At 40.8% G+C, this 18,312-nt stretch overlaps 1 protein-coding gene across 1 annotated transcript in view; it reads right to left on the bottom strand.

Moving 5' to 3' along the window:
- Positions 1-18,312, bottom strand: part of DDHD1 (DDHD domain containing 1) — a 1,563,737-nt gene that overhangs the window by 231,331 nt on the left and 1,314,094 nt on the right. Inside the window, exon 10 of the mRNA XM_044073566.1 lies at positions 12,952-13,195. Within this exon, the coding sequence (XP_043929501.1) occupies positions 12,952-13,195 (244 nt within the window). The remainder of the gene's footprint in view (positions 1-12,951; positions 13,196-18,312) is intronic.

The raw sequence follows: 18,312 nt of genomic DNA, 5'->3' as shown, positions 1-18,312 counted from the left end.
CCATTTGTCCTGGGTAATGAGTTCCCAGTTTTTTTGCCTGCAGAGCAATTTTTCCCCCTAAAGGAGCAGTCAGTTGAGAAGTGCTTGGAAGTTTTAAAATTAAGTCAGAGACAGTTTACCATAGGGGGGAGTCTCACTATTCCCTGATTTGGAAGTGGGAGCCCCCTACTGCTTAGTCCTGTGCGTAACCTGGGACTGAAGCCTGGGTGTTCTACTGGTTCTGGGTTTGGACTGAGAAGGCCTGGAAGAGACAGGAAAAGACCAATTCCTAGAGGGCCAATGCCTACTAAATCTTGGAGGCTGTACTTGTAGGAAATCTTTAACAGTTTGCATAGATTTAGCTTTTTCCTCCATCTTTTTAAGAACTTCTTCTGCTTTGTTGCCGAAAAGGTGGTCCTGATTTAAGGCAGCATCCAGCAATTTAGCTTTAATATGATCTGGCAATGATTGCTCCTTAAGCCAAGCATGCCTTCTAAGTACAGACCCAGTGACAGCAGCCCTGCAAGATGCCTCTAGTGAATCAAAGCCACATTGCAAAACATGTTTTCCAACCTGTTCTGCAGAATGCATTAAATCCTGTAAATCCTTACTTTCAGCACAGTCAGGAATGAACATAATTTTCTGTTTAAGCAATCCAATAATATGCTGCTGATACTTTAACATATGAAACTAGTAATTTAAGGCCCTAATGGCCAAGGTTGCAGAACTGTATACCTTCTTACTCCATCTATCCAGCGCCCTAGTCTCTATCAGAGGGGGTAGGATTTTTGGCAGTAGTAGCCTTAAAGCCCTTAGGTCCCTGTGAAACGGTCTCAGGATCCGCAGTAGGATTTTTAAAAATTAACTTGTGAGAGTCAGGAACCCTGTAAGATCTATCAGGTTTTCTGGGAGCAGGAGTAAAGAGTCAGGAGCCAAGCTAGATTCCAAAAAGGCATCATCAACAATGTCTAGTACAGGAGGGCTAGCTAAGGGCCTGTGCTGGGGCAGGAGTAAGAAATCCCTAAGCCTCTTTTTAGAATCAGAGTAATCCTGGCTTTCCCAACGAAAATGCTCCCTAAGGGTATGCAAGGTTTCACCAAAAGAGAAATCGTCTGAAGGGGGGGGGGGGTGGTGGAACAGAGGGAATAGAGTCCTCTGAATTAGAATCCTCATAGGTAGATAAGGGTAAATCCTGGTCATCAGAGGAAACAGAAATTTCAGAATCCTGGTCAGAAGTATCATAAGCAAATTCAGTCCTAGGTCTCTTAGAGGGGGAAGGTTGGTTTCCCCTGATTAAAGTAATAAGGTCTTCAGTCATTCTTATCATTTGTTTTTTAGGCATAGAGGCCTGACCATGCGGTCTGGGTGTCGGTTTTCTAGGCATGGTTCGAGATTTAGGCCTTGAAGAAGAAAAATGCGTTGGTTCGATATGCAAGTTAGTAGGCCTGAATACACCCTCAGAAGCCGGTGCCTGCACAGCGGCTCCGGACCCATCCAAGGAAGAGACATCCGTAGGTTCCACAGTTGAAGCATCTCGCGGCATACCGGACTCCGAATGGGTCTAAGTAGAGGCCTGCAAATCTGAAGTAGTGGGTATCAGGGGCTGCGAAAGTGCCTCACTGAGTACCGGCAAACTGGCGACTGGCTTAGGAGAAGCGTCGTCGGCAGCTTTGGACCTAGGCGGCCTGTCTCTGTCTTTATCTTTGTGTTTTTTTTCGGAATGTCGAATTATTGACTTTTACTGACATCGATTTAGACGACCCATGACCGGGAAAAGCCGAAAGACACAGACAGACTTATATTGGTTTACAGCAAGAAAAAGTTTTCCCAATGGGGTACTTAGCTTTAGTTGAAGACTTCGGTTCTGAAACTCGAAAACGAAAATTTCAGGAGTCGGCCAACTGGCACTTGTGAACTGCTTCTGCTTCGGGCACCGCATGGCAAGAAAGACTGATGTAATGGCATTGGCTGCATGCTTTATATCCCTGACTACCTGACGTCATGGAAGATGAGACAGCAACCGACGCAGGACCCAGACTTTGATAATCAGGCCGACTGAGGGCTACTGCAAGCAGATAACCCAAATGTGATGACTGCAACAGTGAAACATGAAGAACATCAGAAATATGAAGCAAAAATTTCACAAGTGGTGATGGGTAGGGAATTCAAACTCATGCTACCTACTTCCAAGGTACAGGGTTTGAGGCTAGCCACCACCAGGTATATTTCCGGTCACTGGGGACATTTTACACACACACACACACACACACACACACACACACACACACACACACACACACACACACACACACAGACACACACACAGACACACACACAGACACACACACAGACACACACACAGACACACACACACAGACACACACACACAGACACACACACACAGACACACACACAGACACACACAGACACACACAGACACAGACACACACAGACACACACAGACACACACAGACACACACAGACACACACAGACACACACACACACACCCTGAGCTTAATTCCATTTCTGCAGCAGCTCGATTCCATTCACACACACACTGCTTTGTTGATTCAAACATCCTACCATTGCAGCAGCTCGTAATTCAGACATACTACCATTCCAATGCACATTTCAAAAGCCCCGTGAGACAGCAGCGAAGTCCTTGTCCCCACGAGAGCAGGCTCCAGCCTGCAGACGTTGCATTCCATTCCCCTTCCAGTCTATGCAGTTGTAACTGCATAGACTTCTGGGATCTCTGTCCAGAGAATGTCTGTCTTCCTAGCTGGACTGGTTCACTAGCAGTCTGGATTCCTATGTGCATACATAATGTTCCAGGAACGCCGATCACAAAGTCCAGGACTCACATTTATTTTTTATTTCTTTTCTTTTTTTTTGTTTCATTTTTTTCCTTTAAGTTTGTTTTATTTTCTGGGGGGGTGGGGGGGGGTGGAGTACAATAGCACAAGGTTGTGACAGATGCACTTCTATCATGAAACTGGAAGCTATGCACTCTCCAGCCAAGACCGGACTAGCTGGTCAAGAGGAGGAGGACCACACCGCATGGAACACATATCCCTCCAGAACTCCCACTATCACAGATCTCACATAAAAACACAAACCACACACCCACCTTCACGGAGGCTCTCAACAGAACTTTACCCAAACAGCATAGAACTACAAGACAAAAACTCACTCAACCACCACATCACAGCACAAACCACAGGACAAACAGCTCACCTCCACAGTGTGCCCCTCAACCTAAGATGACAAGGCTAAACACCTTGCCCAATACACTAATCACAGGTGACTCAACAGTGAGGCACACAGATGTCCCACTCACTAGGCTGAATAAGAAGAAGGTAACAGTCAGCTGTCTATCAGGTGCCAGAATCTGACAACACATGCACTCAGGTCACTCCACAAGTACAAGTATGACTCTGTCATTGTCCATGTGGGTGTGAATGACTGGAGATGTACCTTCCTGGACTACATGAAATGAGACATGGTGGAGGTCTCGGATTATGTGGCCCAGGCAGGTACGACCCTAGCCCTGAGCAGTATCCTACCGTCACCCAGAATGATACCACAGTACAAACAAAAAATGATTGACTTCAACAAATGGCTGAATTTCTGGTGTCATTCTAAGGGGATCCAGTATCTGCTTGGGATGACATGAATGACAGTCCTCAATGCTTTGCCAGAGATGGCCTGCATCTGTCACCCCCTGGATTTCTAGGTACTGGATAAGGCTCTTGCCACCCCCTATAGTGCCTTTTTTAGGCAGTGTTACAAAGACCAAATTACCACAGTGACAGCTATAAATAAATGCACTCTGAGGGTCATGCTGCTCAATGCTAGAAGTCTAAATCTCAAGATGCACTCGCTTGAAGCACTCCTCAAAATGGAGAACATCGACATTTGTGCTGTAACGGAGACCTGGTTTAAAGCGGCAGAAAGCACCCCTGCGATACCAGGCTACAACTCATTCCACACCTTTTGGTCCCGAAACATGGATTATAGCTCCAAAGGTGGTGGTGTCTCCATATTCATAAAGGATATGCACAACTCCAGACTAGTAGCCCAGCATAACGCATCTGAGATACTTCAGGTACAACACTGGGTAAGATGGCGATCCAGGTCATACCCTGCTATAGGTGACCAACCATGTCCCTCGACTCTCACTCCACATTCCTAAGCACCCTGGAATCTATCAAGGTCCAACTCAACACTCTCATACTAGGAGACTTCAACTACTACTCCATCAACTGGAAAAACTTCTCAAGCACCAATACAATGGCCCAACATTTCCTGGAATTCATCAATTGCAATGCCCTGGACCAGTTCATTCTGACCCCCACTAGAGTAAGCAACATCCTTGACCTGGTTATTACTAACACGGGCAACCATTGCTCTACACCAACAGTCAATCCCTCCCTGGTCAGATCCCCCCGCAAAGGTAACCACCTTGAAAACCTTCTCCAAAGTTGACTTTGGGGCTATTAAAAACAGAGGTGGCTAACTCCATGGCACCCATGCCAAAGGAAAATAGCTGCATGACTGCTGAATCATACACCAATGCACTGTACGAACATGTACATAAATGCATGGAACTAGCCATACCCAACATAACCAAGACGCCTTCCTCAAAAGGAAGCCAATCTGTTGGTCCCCTGCCATTAATAAACTCTACAACAGAAGGAAGAAACTGTTGCAGAAAAAGGTGAAGTCCCAAGACTGGAAAAATTTCATTATTAGCCTCAACAAAAAGTTGAGAACCCTCATCAAGTCTTCCAAAGCCAGCTATGAAGGCAGAATTGTGTCAGACACTAAAAACAATCACAAAGCCTTCTATAGTTATATCAAGTCCACAGCAATACCCAGATTTGCTCTGAGTTACTGCACAATGGTACCTCCTATACTAAGCCAGCAGATATTGCCAACATACTGGCCGACAGATTCAGTGCCAACTTTACCCCCCCCCCAAAGGACCAATCACAATACCAATAGAATACCAGGCACCCAGCATTACTGCAGCACAGGTTAAAGCTGCATTGTCCAAGGCCAAAAATACAGGTTCCATAGGACCCGATAATATCCCTGGCTGTGTTCTACATGAATTACAAAGTGAACTGGCACCATATCTGTGTGCCCTGTTCAGTCACAGCATCACCTCAGGCTTTGTCCCTACCGAATGGCGCACTGCTACAGTCATCCCTCTCCATAAAGGGGGAGTGACTACAGACTCTGGGAATTATCACCCCATTAGCCTGACGTGTCTGATATGTAAAGCTATGGAGCGCATCATCATGGACCTGATTAACAAAGATATAGGAAATCTACAAACTCTAGACCCCAGTGCATACAGCCTACCTCGATCTGGCCAAGGCCTTTGACACCATTCCTCATTCAGGTATTATTGATAAACTCACCAAACTAGGCATCAACCCCTATATCACTAGGTGGGTTGCAAACTGGCTCACAGATAGAACAGACACTGTGAAAGTAGCGGACTCCAAGTCAGACTGCCGACCAGTCACGAGTGGACTCCCACAGGGATCAGTCCTGGGTCCTCTCCTGCTCGTCATCTACTTCTCAGAAGTCCAGGCCAACACAAAGGGACTTTGGCGACCAAGTTCACAGACGACTGCAAGGTGGGAGCCATTATTAACTCCCAAAGTGATGCAGACATCCTACAGAAAGGCCTCACTGAGACCAATGACTGGTGTCAAAACCATAGCCTTAAGCTTAAAGCCAAAAAATGTGTCGCCATCCCCTTCGGTAAAAACTCAGTTCCCACCAATTACCACATCAATGGGAGCCCACTTAACATTGAAGGCGTTATAAGAGATCTGGGGATGCAGGTTGACAGCAACCTCTCCTTCGACCAACACATTGTCACTGTTGTCAGAAAGTCCTTCTATGTGGCACATCTCATTATCAAGGGTTTTGCATCCAGGAAGAAAGAGGTCATCGTCTCTCTCTCTACTCTTCCCTCATTACACCAATCATAGAGTATCTTCTTCTCTTTTGGATGTTCCCATTAGGGGTCACCACAGCGGATCATCTGTTTCCATTTCTTCCTGTCTTCTGCATATTGCTCTGTCACACCAACCGTCTGCATGTCCTCTCTCACCACATCCATAAACCTTATCTTAGGCCTTCCTCTTTTCCTCTTATCTGGCAGCTCCATCCTTAGCATCCTTTTCCCAATATACCCATCATCCCTCCTCAGCACATGTCCAAACCAATGCAATCTCACCTGTCTCCAAACCGTCCAACCTGAGCTGACCCTCTAATATACTGATTCCTAATCCTGTCCATCCTTGTCACACCCAGTGCAAATCTTAACATCTTTAACTCTGCCACTTCCAGCTCTGACTCCTGCCTTTTTGTCAATACCACCATCTCCAACCCATACAACACAGCTGGTCTCACTACCCTCTTGTAGACCTTCCCTTTCACTCTTACTGGTACCCGTCTGTCACAGATCACTCCTGACACTCTTCTCCACCCATTTCACCCTGCCTGTACTCTCTTCTTCACCTCTCTTCCACACTCACCATTACCCTGAACTGCTGATCCCAAGTACTTAAACTCATCCACCTTCACCAACTTTACTCCCTGCATCCTCACCATTCCTCTATCCTCCCTCTCATTCACACACACATACTCTGTCTTAGTCCTGCTGACCTTCATTCCTCGCCTCTCTAGAGCGTATCTCCACCTCTCCAGGGCCTCCTCAACCTGGTCCCTACTCTCACTACAGATCACAATGTCATCTGCAATCATCATAGTCCATGGGGCCTCCTGTCTGATCTCATCTGTCAACCTGTCCATCACCACTGCAAATCATTGAGTATAATGCCCCATTTGGCATGCACCTCACTAGACACCTGTAACAGCTGGAGAGGCCACATAAGTACCTTACGAAGAGGATCCTAGGTATTAAACATATATCCTACATGAACAGACACAAAAGACTCCAGCTATTCTCGGTCTCATATCACCTACTTAGAAGCGATCTCTGCTTGACTTACCAAAGCCACATCTGACCCAGCTCTGTTAGAAATGCAACATCTAAAGAAATCCCAATCCCTCTGCACCACACGCTCCAGAGACCTCAACCTCATTACCACAAACACCAAAATATGCTGCATGAACAGGTTCCTCACCCAGAGACTGCCCATGCTCTGGAATAGACTTCCCATACATGTCAAGCAGAGCACCTCACTGTCCCTCTTCAAGAGAAATCTTGATGAGTGGAAGGGTAATAGAAAGCTCACCCCGGGGATCACTCCAGTGGCATTACTTGACAGAGATACTGGGAACTAACCTTGGGCGGCACAATGCCATGGCACTTCTATGGGCTAGGCTTGTAAAAGCTCCAGGGCCATTAGCCTAGTACACACATATGAACCTATGAAGATTGATTCCAGATTATATGGAAGCTAAACAATCACAATGTAAAATTAAATGGAGTGATGCACTCGGGGGGGGGGGGGGGGAACTGCAGAAGAAATGTGGCAAGTTTTGAAAGAAAAATTCTTTGAGTGGAAAAAAAAAAATATTTATCATCCTGGGCGTACAACGTCAGGAGGATATACTTCCATAAGAACAAGATACCCGATTAATGTGAGCGACATAAATAAAAGAAATGGAAAACAGTTTTGACTACAACTTTGAAAATTGAAATGAACAAGCAAATTAAGCATAACGTGAAACACGATCAAGAGAAATTTGAAGAAAATTTATATAAAGATATTGAGCACAACAGAAAATAATTTTATAGAGAATATAAGATGTGGAATGACTAAAAACATACTAACTGATAAACTGTGTGCTTAGTCTAAAATGCATTCTTAGACACAACAGATTATATATATATATATACATATATATATATAAATATTTGTATGTTTCTCAACCCCCTTTTCCCATTTTGCACATGGGGTTAGGGTGCCACCAACAGTGGCAATCATCTCGAGTCAACGTTTACACCGCTGGGTACTGAAATCAAACTTGATTATTATGAAAAAAAACTATGGAAACTGGGCACAAGTAAAGTACAGCGAAGAGACGGAATTAGTAATAATGACCTAAGAAGACTTCAGCAAGAATGTATAATACCATTATATCTATTATATACTATAGCATATAAATATGTTGAAGACTCCTCAAGATTGGAAACATGAGCTTATTAAACGTGTCTTTAAGGGAAACTGGAGTATGACAAACCCAGAGTCATACAGACCCTTAAGACCCTTGCCACAGTCAAGAAAGCACACCAGAGATTGCACTTTTTAAGAAAGTTGAGGAGAGTGAATCTCCCATCGACAGTTCTCGCTACCTTCCACAGAGGTACTATAGAAAGTATCCTGACAAACAACCTCACAGTATGGTATGGAAGCTGCACTACCTCTGAGCGCAAATCCCTCCAAAGAGTGGTGAAGACAGCAGACAGGATCATTAAAACCACCTTACCACCTATCCACGACTTGTACTTATCCAGATGTCTCAGCAGGGCCACAGTAATAATTAAAGACTGCACTCACCCTGCTTACAAGACTGTTCCTGCATCTATCTTCTGGAATGCACTTCCAAAGCATACGTTGCAGAACTACGAGTTTCAGGAACAGCTCATTTTCTTATGGCATCAGACTGCTAAACTCTAGTAACCACTACAATCAATGATGTTCACCTGGGTCAGGTCAAATCATGCATTAACCTGGTTACCAGTCTCATCTAAAACTTAGTGCAACATTCATCATGACTGTAACTTATATGCCATCTAGGGCAGTAGCAATGCAGTAAAATATCTCTTCTTTCAGTGCAATACATGTTGTGAATTCATAAATTAACCATAATGCAATACTCTAAGGTCCACAGTGCAATACTCTGATGTTCACAGTGCAATACTCAAATGTCTCTTTCTGTGCAAGGATCAATGCAATGTCTTAACCACGTACCTGTGCAATACTAAAGTCTCATGCAAGTTAGTGTTCACTAAATGTGTTTCTAAGTTTGTGCAATATTAGTCTACCTTCATGTCTGTGATATAATAGCTAGGTGTGTAAATGTCTGAAAATAGTCTATGTTGTCTGCACACCGAGTCCAGAGACATGGAATTTCGTTCAGTTTTTGCACTTGTGTGATTTCTGAATGACAATAAAGTTTACTTTGACTTTGATATGTTTAAAAAAGATCTATTACCACCTGTAACATGATGTTCTATAACAATGTAATAACATCTATGAATGCAAAATTGTGCTATGATGTAATTTATATAGATTTAACTTCCGCATTTGATAGGGTCAAACCAAAACACTGATTAATAAATTAGAAAAAGTAGATATTGACATACTCTTGATAAGATGGATAGCTGCATGACTTATAAACAGGATAAGTATACAGTAACTGGACAGGCAAAATTCTTGGTTACAGTCAGGGGGTCCCACAGGGCTCTGTCCTGGGCCCATACTTGTTTAGATTGTATCTTTCAGATCCATCTTTTTCATCTGAGGTGTTCTACAGTCTGTATTCAGATTACTTGAAATTGGATAAATTGATTACATGTGTTACAGATAGGGCATGTCTGTAAAGGAACTCGACTAAATTGACTACTTGGGCACAGGAGAATAATATGCTGATAAATGCATCAAAAACTAAGCATATGAGATCTTGGGAGACATACATTTAAAGGTGAATATTTAACATAGCAGACAGTGATTGAAACTGTTGATTCATTTAAGGACCTGGGTATATGGGTATTTCCAGCTTGGAGTTTTTCTAATCATACTAACCAATTGGTTAATGAAAGTTATGGAACTAAAGGTTGTAAAAAAGATTTATAAAGTCTAGGAAATCAGAAATAATAAAGTCATTGTTTATTAATTATATCAGACCTAAACTTGAGTATGAAAAACAATATGAAACCTTTATAAGAAAACAAGCATGAGTAAAGTGGAAAGAGTACAGCGGAAATATATCAAGAGCATCCATGGATATGAAAATTTAAGTTATTATGCAAGACTTGTACATTGTCTCGTACATATATTTAAGAGCAGATCTTATTCAGGTAAACAGGGGATTTAGAGACCACTACCTCTGGGAATGTTTGTGGTTATCAAAAAGTAGCAGGGAATCATCCATCAGGCAACCTAAGCAGAAGATTCTATAGGAATGAGAGGTGTACCATCTGGTTCTCTGAGACAGTAGTTGATGCATGGAACAGACTACCACATTACATTAACGTAAACACTAGTTTAGAGATATGTAAGAACAGCGTGGACACTTATGGAGAAAAAAAACTGCTTTGGTATTTTGGCAGGTGTGAAGGGCATTAATGCCCGTGCTTGAAATATTTGGGATGTATGTAATAGGCTGTTCAGCTCAGTAACAGTTTATGCCAATTTTATACACCCGAGTCTTGGAAATCATTTGATATTCTCTGCAACTCAGGAAGCTTTCAGATGCATTCTGGTCCTTGCTATATTGCAAACTGATGTTAAATAAGCCAATGCCACTGGTACACCCATCTAAGGTACTCCACACGAATAATCTGTATTTAATGTAATTAAATGCAAATCATTATACAGTCCCTTGACTCACAGTAGCTCTACAAGTATGACTTTTAACTGTGAATGGAGAGGGGTGTTAGCTATAAGTGCAGTGTACACATTGCCCTCTAGTGTAAGCATTTATGTATTTAGTGAACTGGCCTTGTTTGATCAGTAAATAACTACTGCCTTACAGATCCATGCAAAATGGAATAATACCCTCAATATATAATCTACTGCATATAATCAAGTGCACTCTCTTCCCAGCATCAGATTCTTCTAGTTATACCTGAAGGCAGCAAGTCCAATCTTAAATTTTCTTTTTTTTCTTTCTTTTAAAATTATTTTAGGCCATTACTGTAATCAGTTTATGAAGCAGCTCAGCACAGCACCTACAAAGAAACAATTTAAAGCAAAGTTTCAGACTGTGACAATACAGGCATATGAATGGCTCTCAGACTACCCTCCTTTAAGATTTCATTATGGAACTTTATGCACTGAAACAAACTTAAGAAGGCAATTCTAACATCAGAGCTTTCAGTGTGGCACACCTCTGAATTTGGCCCCATAAATTAAGCAGCTTGAAAGCATGGCATTACAGTCACTGCACGGTACAGCTGAACAAAAATAAATATTTGATAAAAACACTGCTTAATGCATCTAATCCTACTTTTTGGGTTTCAGTGCAGCATTATGCTACATTTGACCCCACAAATCAGTTGAGCAAACATTTCTCATGTCAACTACAACGATCTAAGGTCATTTTGTACTCTCTCTATATTAAACAGAAGTTTAGCAACATAAAAACACTGGAAGTTGAGGAAAATGTAAAATTCAGACTGTGTTAGTAAAGAACATATGTACCACAGCTTCTGCTGCATATCTATGAATGGATATTTTCAGTCCCTCTTCCAAATTACGTTATGAAACACTAAGGTATTTAAAAATAGGGTGATCAGCTACAAAATGCATATACTCATAACTCATATTCCCAGGAATTTCAATGCAGCTCAAGTGTTAAGTTTGAGATAAACTTAGCTGAATGAAGGCAAAGTACTGCAGTCATGACATTTTATAAACAAAAAATATTTTTGGGTGAAATGTAGATTTTTTTTTTAAATCTAAGACATAACGAGAACTTAGTACATGTAAATTATGGACACTAGTTTACACAGACTTTTGTGCAGAGGTCAAATACTCCAAGGTATAAACCAAGTAGAATGCCAGACTGTGAAAACAAAAGCCCTCTGAAATACAGGATTCGTATACAAGAGGCAATATATGTTAACTCCCTGAAGGCAGTTCACAATAAAAGTTGTAGGGAATTATAATATGATACTTGGATACAAAATATGCTCAGAAATGTCATTCTACCCCAAAGGATTTCAATGCATTTCCATCCTGATTTATATGGTGCAGGAAGTCTTTGTATGTACATAGCATGTAATTGTCTTCATTATATATATACAGAAAGGTAAACTTTGTCTTGGTTGGGGACATAAAAATGGTTTGTTGGTTCTGGTCTAATAGGGACATGGTGCAAATATATTTTGTACATTACCCATTTTCCTCTTGGGGTTATGCAGCTATTGCTTGCAAGGCTGGTTGAAAGTGAAGTGCCAGACTGTGGCAACAAAAGTTTCTGGAATGTCACATATGGCAGCTATATACATAGCCATATGTCACTTCCATAAAGCAAGTCTACACAAATTAGAGATTTTAATGGGATACTCGGGTATAAAACACAAACATACTGCCACAGTAGAATCTGCTCCTTCTGACAGGGCACACCACTGCTGATTGAGAAGGAATTACATATACACAATGACCACACTGCTCTTTAATTTAAACTGTCCCCACAACAGAATATTCAGAAGTGATCTTTAACTGCCACTGCTTTCATATATATACTCCTCACATTTGGTACATTTATAAATAGCATCTCACTGATGAGATGAAAACTTTAACAGCCCTAGTAATGCATTTCAACTTCCTTCTTTTAGAAACATACAATGCCCTCAACAAACCATATCATATTTAGTTGACAGTGAATACTTAAAAACCTTCTGCTTTCACTGGCAGCATGCTCTTCAACCATACCCTCAAAAGACAACTACTTTTTGTAGGCAACCCTAATGTTTCACTGTGAAGAAAGTAAAAGAATGAACATTGTCAAATACAAACAAGTGAGAACAAATCTATTACAGAAACAAAATAATTTATTTTTAAAATATTGCATTTGTTAAATGGATGAAAATAGTTTCAGGAACCATATGCAGAGAGAACACGGGTTATAAAGATGGTAGTCAAATATAATTAAATACTTAAACTAGCTGAATCAAAGTACATGGAGTACAGTAAATGATGCAACGTTCCCAAAGTTGAACTGCAAACAACATAACATGAAAAACTTACCTAATATACCTGCTTTGCCAATGTTTGTTATGGATTCACCATAGTGTCGACGATTCAAGACTGGTGAGGTACATGGGCTTGGAATGCTTTCAGTGTCTGAGATTGAGGTAGTTTCTTTTGAAGGATTAAGAAGTGATGGCTTTATGTGGTCATATCTTGTTGGATTTGTTGTGTTGTACCAGTGAATTTGGACAGCAGCTACACTGCTATAATGCTTCAAGATTAAAGGTTCTAGCCGATAAGCCTGAATAGAAATTTAATAACATAAGTTACAAAGCCATAAACATGAAAAAGTTTTAAGAAAACAGCTGGTAACTTGTAAACAGGTACATCATCACAAGTGTTTTGCATTTTGGTTTATTAAGAGGTCTTCTGATTCTTCATGTGTACTGACAAACTGAAAAAGAGACCCACCATAAATGACATGTTAATTATTACCACAAGATATGATCCTCATCCCAGTTTAGCACTTATGTCCCTCATGGAAAATGGGCAACAAGACAATATCCCAACATATTCTTGTTCTGCCTGTCTCTGGGTTATTCATATGCAAAGTATAACAGCTAAAAAATACTGTAGCTACGCAAGGCTCAGCTTCTTAAGATCCTCACAGATCAATAGCCTAGTATGTACCTACACACCTATTAAAGAGACTTACAGTAGGTAACAGATGCAAACTCTCTTGTAGCTTGGGTATATGCACCTCACACTAGCTCATGCCACAGTGTTTAATAGCGAGGAAGCAATTCTTGCCTGAAGCAAGACAGAAAACAGCTGATCAGTCCATCATCCTAAAATCACACCCACTTCTCATTTCTGTCAGGGGGGAAATTGAGTGAGCATACCTAAAAGATAGCGAGACAAAATGGATACAAATAAACCTGTCAAAATTGAAATGTCTCTCTCTATAAGGAAGGGGGAAGAGCAATACTTTAGAGTGGAGGGAAGGTTAACATACACCCATAGCTGAAGAGCCCTTAGAGAGATAAGCTCATAAGATTAGTAGTTGCATACTTATATTAAAGTTTACTCAAAGTACTCTGCAGTAGGTTAAAATGGGAAGTCTCCCAAGATATAAAAAGCTTCTGGAAGTAAAAACCAAACAAGTCTCAACTGAATGAGTTTGGGAGGTCAAATCCTCCAGATTGCAAAAGATTTGCTCTTTTTTTAATGTCTCCAAATCGTTTAGGTTTCTAATACCATGATGGGAATGGACCCCATTCTCAAGTCAAAGCATGATTAGAGTCCATGAAATTAGTATTGTTTCAATCTTTGATGTCAGCCAAAAGTGCTCTTCACAACACCTGCAATGTGCTCAGTAATGACCCCTTCTGCAATTCGTACAGGGTTTCATGTATTGGTAACACATCTAAATACGATTGCAGATTCTTTTTTCTAAGACCTGTTGTGCCTACTGCTACTGGAACTGTCTGGGTATCTTTATTCCATCTTTCTTCAATCTCGCTCTCATTTCTGCCTGCAAATGCTGATATTTTATGACTTTGTCTCTCTCTGTACACAAGACACTGTAATTACTGGGTGTGACAATCTCAATGATCAACGCTACCTTTGCCTTCTTTTCATGGACCACTATATTCGGTTTTCTCACATCTGTCTTTTGAACTGTTGGCAATGAGTGATCACATGTGATGTAAACTTCATCATTTTCTATGATGCTTTGTGTCTCATGTTTCCAATGTTTTTCAGTAAAGAAAGAGCCAGCATACTGTGTACAGAATCACTTTTATTAAAACAGAATCATCAGACCGGTTTCGGCCGGAGTAATGTCACAGCCTTCCTCAGTGCAAAAAGAAAAATAAATGAAATTTAATTAAACAATAAATACACTCATCTCAAGGCTGATTGGTCCATCCTAGAATTGTTCATTCAAACCAGGAGGGAACAACTCACCCAGTTTCACAATCCACTTTTTCTCTTTATTATTTAAAATGGAGTGCCATCCAATTTTGTTGGATTTATTGCCCTTTACAATGTCAATAATCAGAAATTAAAACCTGGCAGTAGGATGTATCAAATGGTGTTTGTAAAGTGCATTGGAAGACTTTTTATTTTTTATGTTACTAATGTGTTCTGAAATTCTTATTCTGAATGGGCGAGAAGTCTGGCCAATGTAAAAGGAACCACAGGTACATGTAGCTTGATATACTAACCAATCAGTACTACAATTGGCAAAAAAATTTATTTCATAAACTGAAGAACTGTTACGACTGGAAAACTGTTTGGACTTTACCACCTTGTCACAGTGGATACAATGTCCACATGGATGACAGCCAACTAATGGATCCCCCATAATGGTAGTTTGTATGTATTGAGATGGTTGATAGATGGACCCATGTTTGTAATGATTAAAGCAGGAAGCAAGGTTTTTACCTTTCCGGTATGAAAATTTACATCTTTCAGGTATAATTTGAGATAGCTCATCATCGTATTGTAAAATGTTCCAATGTCTCTTGACGCTTTCAATTAAATTCACCGTGTTCCTGGCATATGTTGTAACAAGCCTTATGGGTTGCATTTTTGATCTGTTGGTCTGATAATCTGTTGATAGTCACATCCAAAAATGTAATATTAATAATATTACATTTTTGGATGTGACTATCAACAGATTATCAGACCACACGCTGGGCACTGAAGTATTCAGAAAATATCCCCAATATAATACCATCCTCCACGCGTCCAGTTTTCATCCTCCACATATAGCTCGTAACATCCCCAAATCACAATTTATTAAAACCAAACAAATTTGTTCAGATGATTCTTCATTTCAGAGTCATAGGAAGGATCTTATCAGCAGATTCAAAGCCAGGGATTATGGTATGGGTTATGTGTTGCAGGCAAGTAATTTGGTTAATTCAACCAACAGGGAAGAATTCTTGAGGTACAAGGATCATAATATCACAACAATGCAACCCATAAGGCTGGTTACAACATATGCCAGGAACACGGTGAATTTAATTGAAAGCGTCAAGAGACACTGGAACATTTTACAACACGATGATGAGCTATCTCAAATTATACCTGAAAGGTAAAAACCTTGCTTCCTGTTTTAATCACTACAAACATGGGTCCATCTATCAACCTTCTCAATACATGCAAACTAACATTATGGGGGATCCATTAGTTGGCTGTCATCCATGTGGACATTGTATCCACTGTGACAAGGTGGTAAAATCCAAACAGTTTTCCAGTCGTAACAGTTCTTCAGTTTATGAAATTAATTTTTTTGCCAATTGTAGTACTGATTGGTTAGTCTATCAAGCTACATGTACCTGTGGTTCCTTTTACATTGGACAGACTTCTCGCCCATTCAGAATAAGAATTTCGGAACACATTAGTAACATGAAAAATAAAAAGTCTTCCAATGCACTTTACAAACACCATTTTATACATCCTACTGCCAGGTTTCCATTTCTGATTATTGACATTGTAAAGGGCAATAAATCCAACAAAATTGGATGGCACTCCATTTTAAATAATAAAGAGAAAAAGTGGATTGTGAAACTGGATGGGTTGTTCCCTCCTGGTTTGAATGAACAATTCTAGGATGGACCAATCAGCCTTAAGATGAGTGTATTTATTGTTTAATTAAATTTCATTTCTTTTTCTTTTTGCACTGAGGAAGGCTGTGACATTACTCCGGCCGAAACTGGTCTGATGATTCTGTTTTAATAAAAGTGATTCTGTACACAGTATGCTGGCTCTTTCTTTACTGGGAGTTTATATTGCTTTTTGGAGCCGTGCATTTGCCTTTCGCGCAGGAGTGCCGTTTTGATTGGTCCAATGTTTTTCAGCCACCTCAATACCATAATGTTTGCACAAATCCCAGTGCAATAGTCTTGCTACATTATTACGCCTTTAGGTATACAGTCCTCCTGCCATTAGTATGTCACAACCAGCAACATGGTGTGGAATTGTTTCTAATTCTGTTTTACAAAACCTACATTTGTCTGTTTCTCCCACATGTTCAATGGACTTTCTAAACTAGTGTGTAAGTAGCCTACTTTCTTGGGCTGCCAATATTAACCTTTTATCTATTGGTTTGAATTTGCCTCTCCTTAACCATTCCTACATTCGATCCAGACCTTGCTCTCTGTGTAAGTGACTTACTTTGGTCTAATGCCCATCTATAAAGCAGGTTTACACTGACATAAGTCACTTACACCAAGAGCAAGTCTATTTGAATTAGGCCCTTAAAGTTCAGGCAATACTGCTTGGTGAAGGATATCAACCAGTGGCCAGTGGTTACAACAGTTATCTTCAAACAATACATTCTTGAAACAATGGAAAATCACACCCCTGGTGGAATGGTCTAGAGCCACTATGGCCAAATGGAGGCTGGCTGGCTAGTTAACTAGTAATAATTATAATAATAATAATGCATAGTTGGAAATAGTTGGAAAAGTTTTCTTTGATCACAACCACGCTATGCATAATAGGAGCAATGGAGGCAAATAGTTGTTTCATTTTCCTGAAGTCATGTACCTTTTTCAAGCAAACCTTGCGTTGGTAATGCGACACTACAGTATGACTCTACAGTATTCTGCCCAGAAGGAAAAACAGGATTAAGACCAGACTTATCTGAGGATAGTGCCGAGCAAATATACTTCAGAAGGAAACACAGGTTAGTTCTGAGTGAACACAATTTTTGTGAAAGTCTAAGCAATGTTCCCTGCCAATAAGGTTCTGCAACTCTTGAGAACCTTCACACAGACAATGGCCAAAGAGTCTTCAAATCTAAGTAAATAATTTGGAAGTTGGATGGATAAACTTTAAATCAGACGTGTCCAACCTGTGGCCCGCAGGCTGCATGTGGCCCTCAGAGATCTTCCATGCGGCCATCAAACTCTAACTGCAACATCGATGTATGCATTGCACAAAACACCTTTTTTGCTTTGTGTTTTTTGCTCCCGTGACCTGTAACGCTAATGTCGGTGTGCGCATCCGCCAAAGCACCCTTCTAGTTTTGTTTTTGAGCCAAAAAAGGGTCAGTGTGTTTATGCCATTATTTTGCGCCAAACAGTGTATGTGTGTTTTCTCGCTGAAGAGGGACTCATGTATGTATTTACCGCTGTTGCCTTTGAAAGGGACAGAACTTACCTGTGTTAATAGATAAGTACAGAGTGAGTGAGTGCATGCATGAAAGCAGAATTGTGTGCGTGAAAGTAGAAGAGTATGTGTGTGTGTATATGTGTGCATGACGGAGAGAGACACATGCACAAAGAGGCTAACAATGATCAGTCTACCTACTGAGAAAAACAAGTTAGCTCACAAATATATCGTACATTAAAAGTACACTTTTATTAAATTGCGGCTTTCCTGACAGGGAGTGTTGTACTGAAC

Source organism: Protopterus annectens, chromosome 6.part0 (assembly GCF_019279795.1).
Source record: "Protopterus annectens isolate FY-2018-M chromosome 6.part0, PAN1.0, whole genome shotgun sequence".
In the NCBI taxonomy this organism is placed as follows: Eukaryota; Metazoa; Chordata; order Ceratodontiformes; family Protopteridae; genus Protopterus; species Protopterus annectens.
Note: the sequence above shows the minus strand (reverse complement) of the source record. Positions and strands in the feature narration are given on the sequence as shown.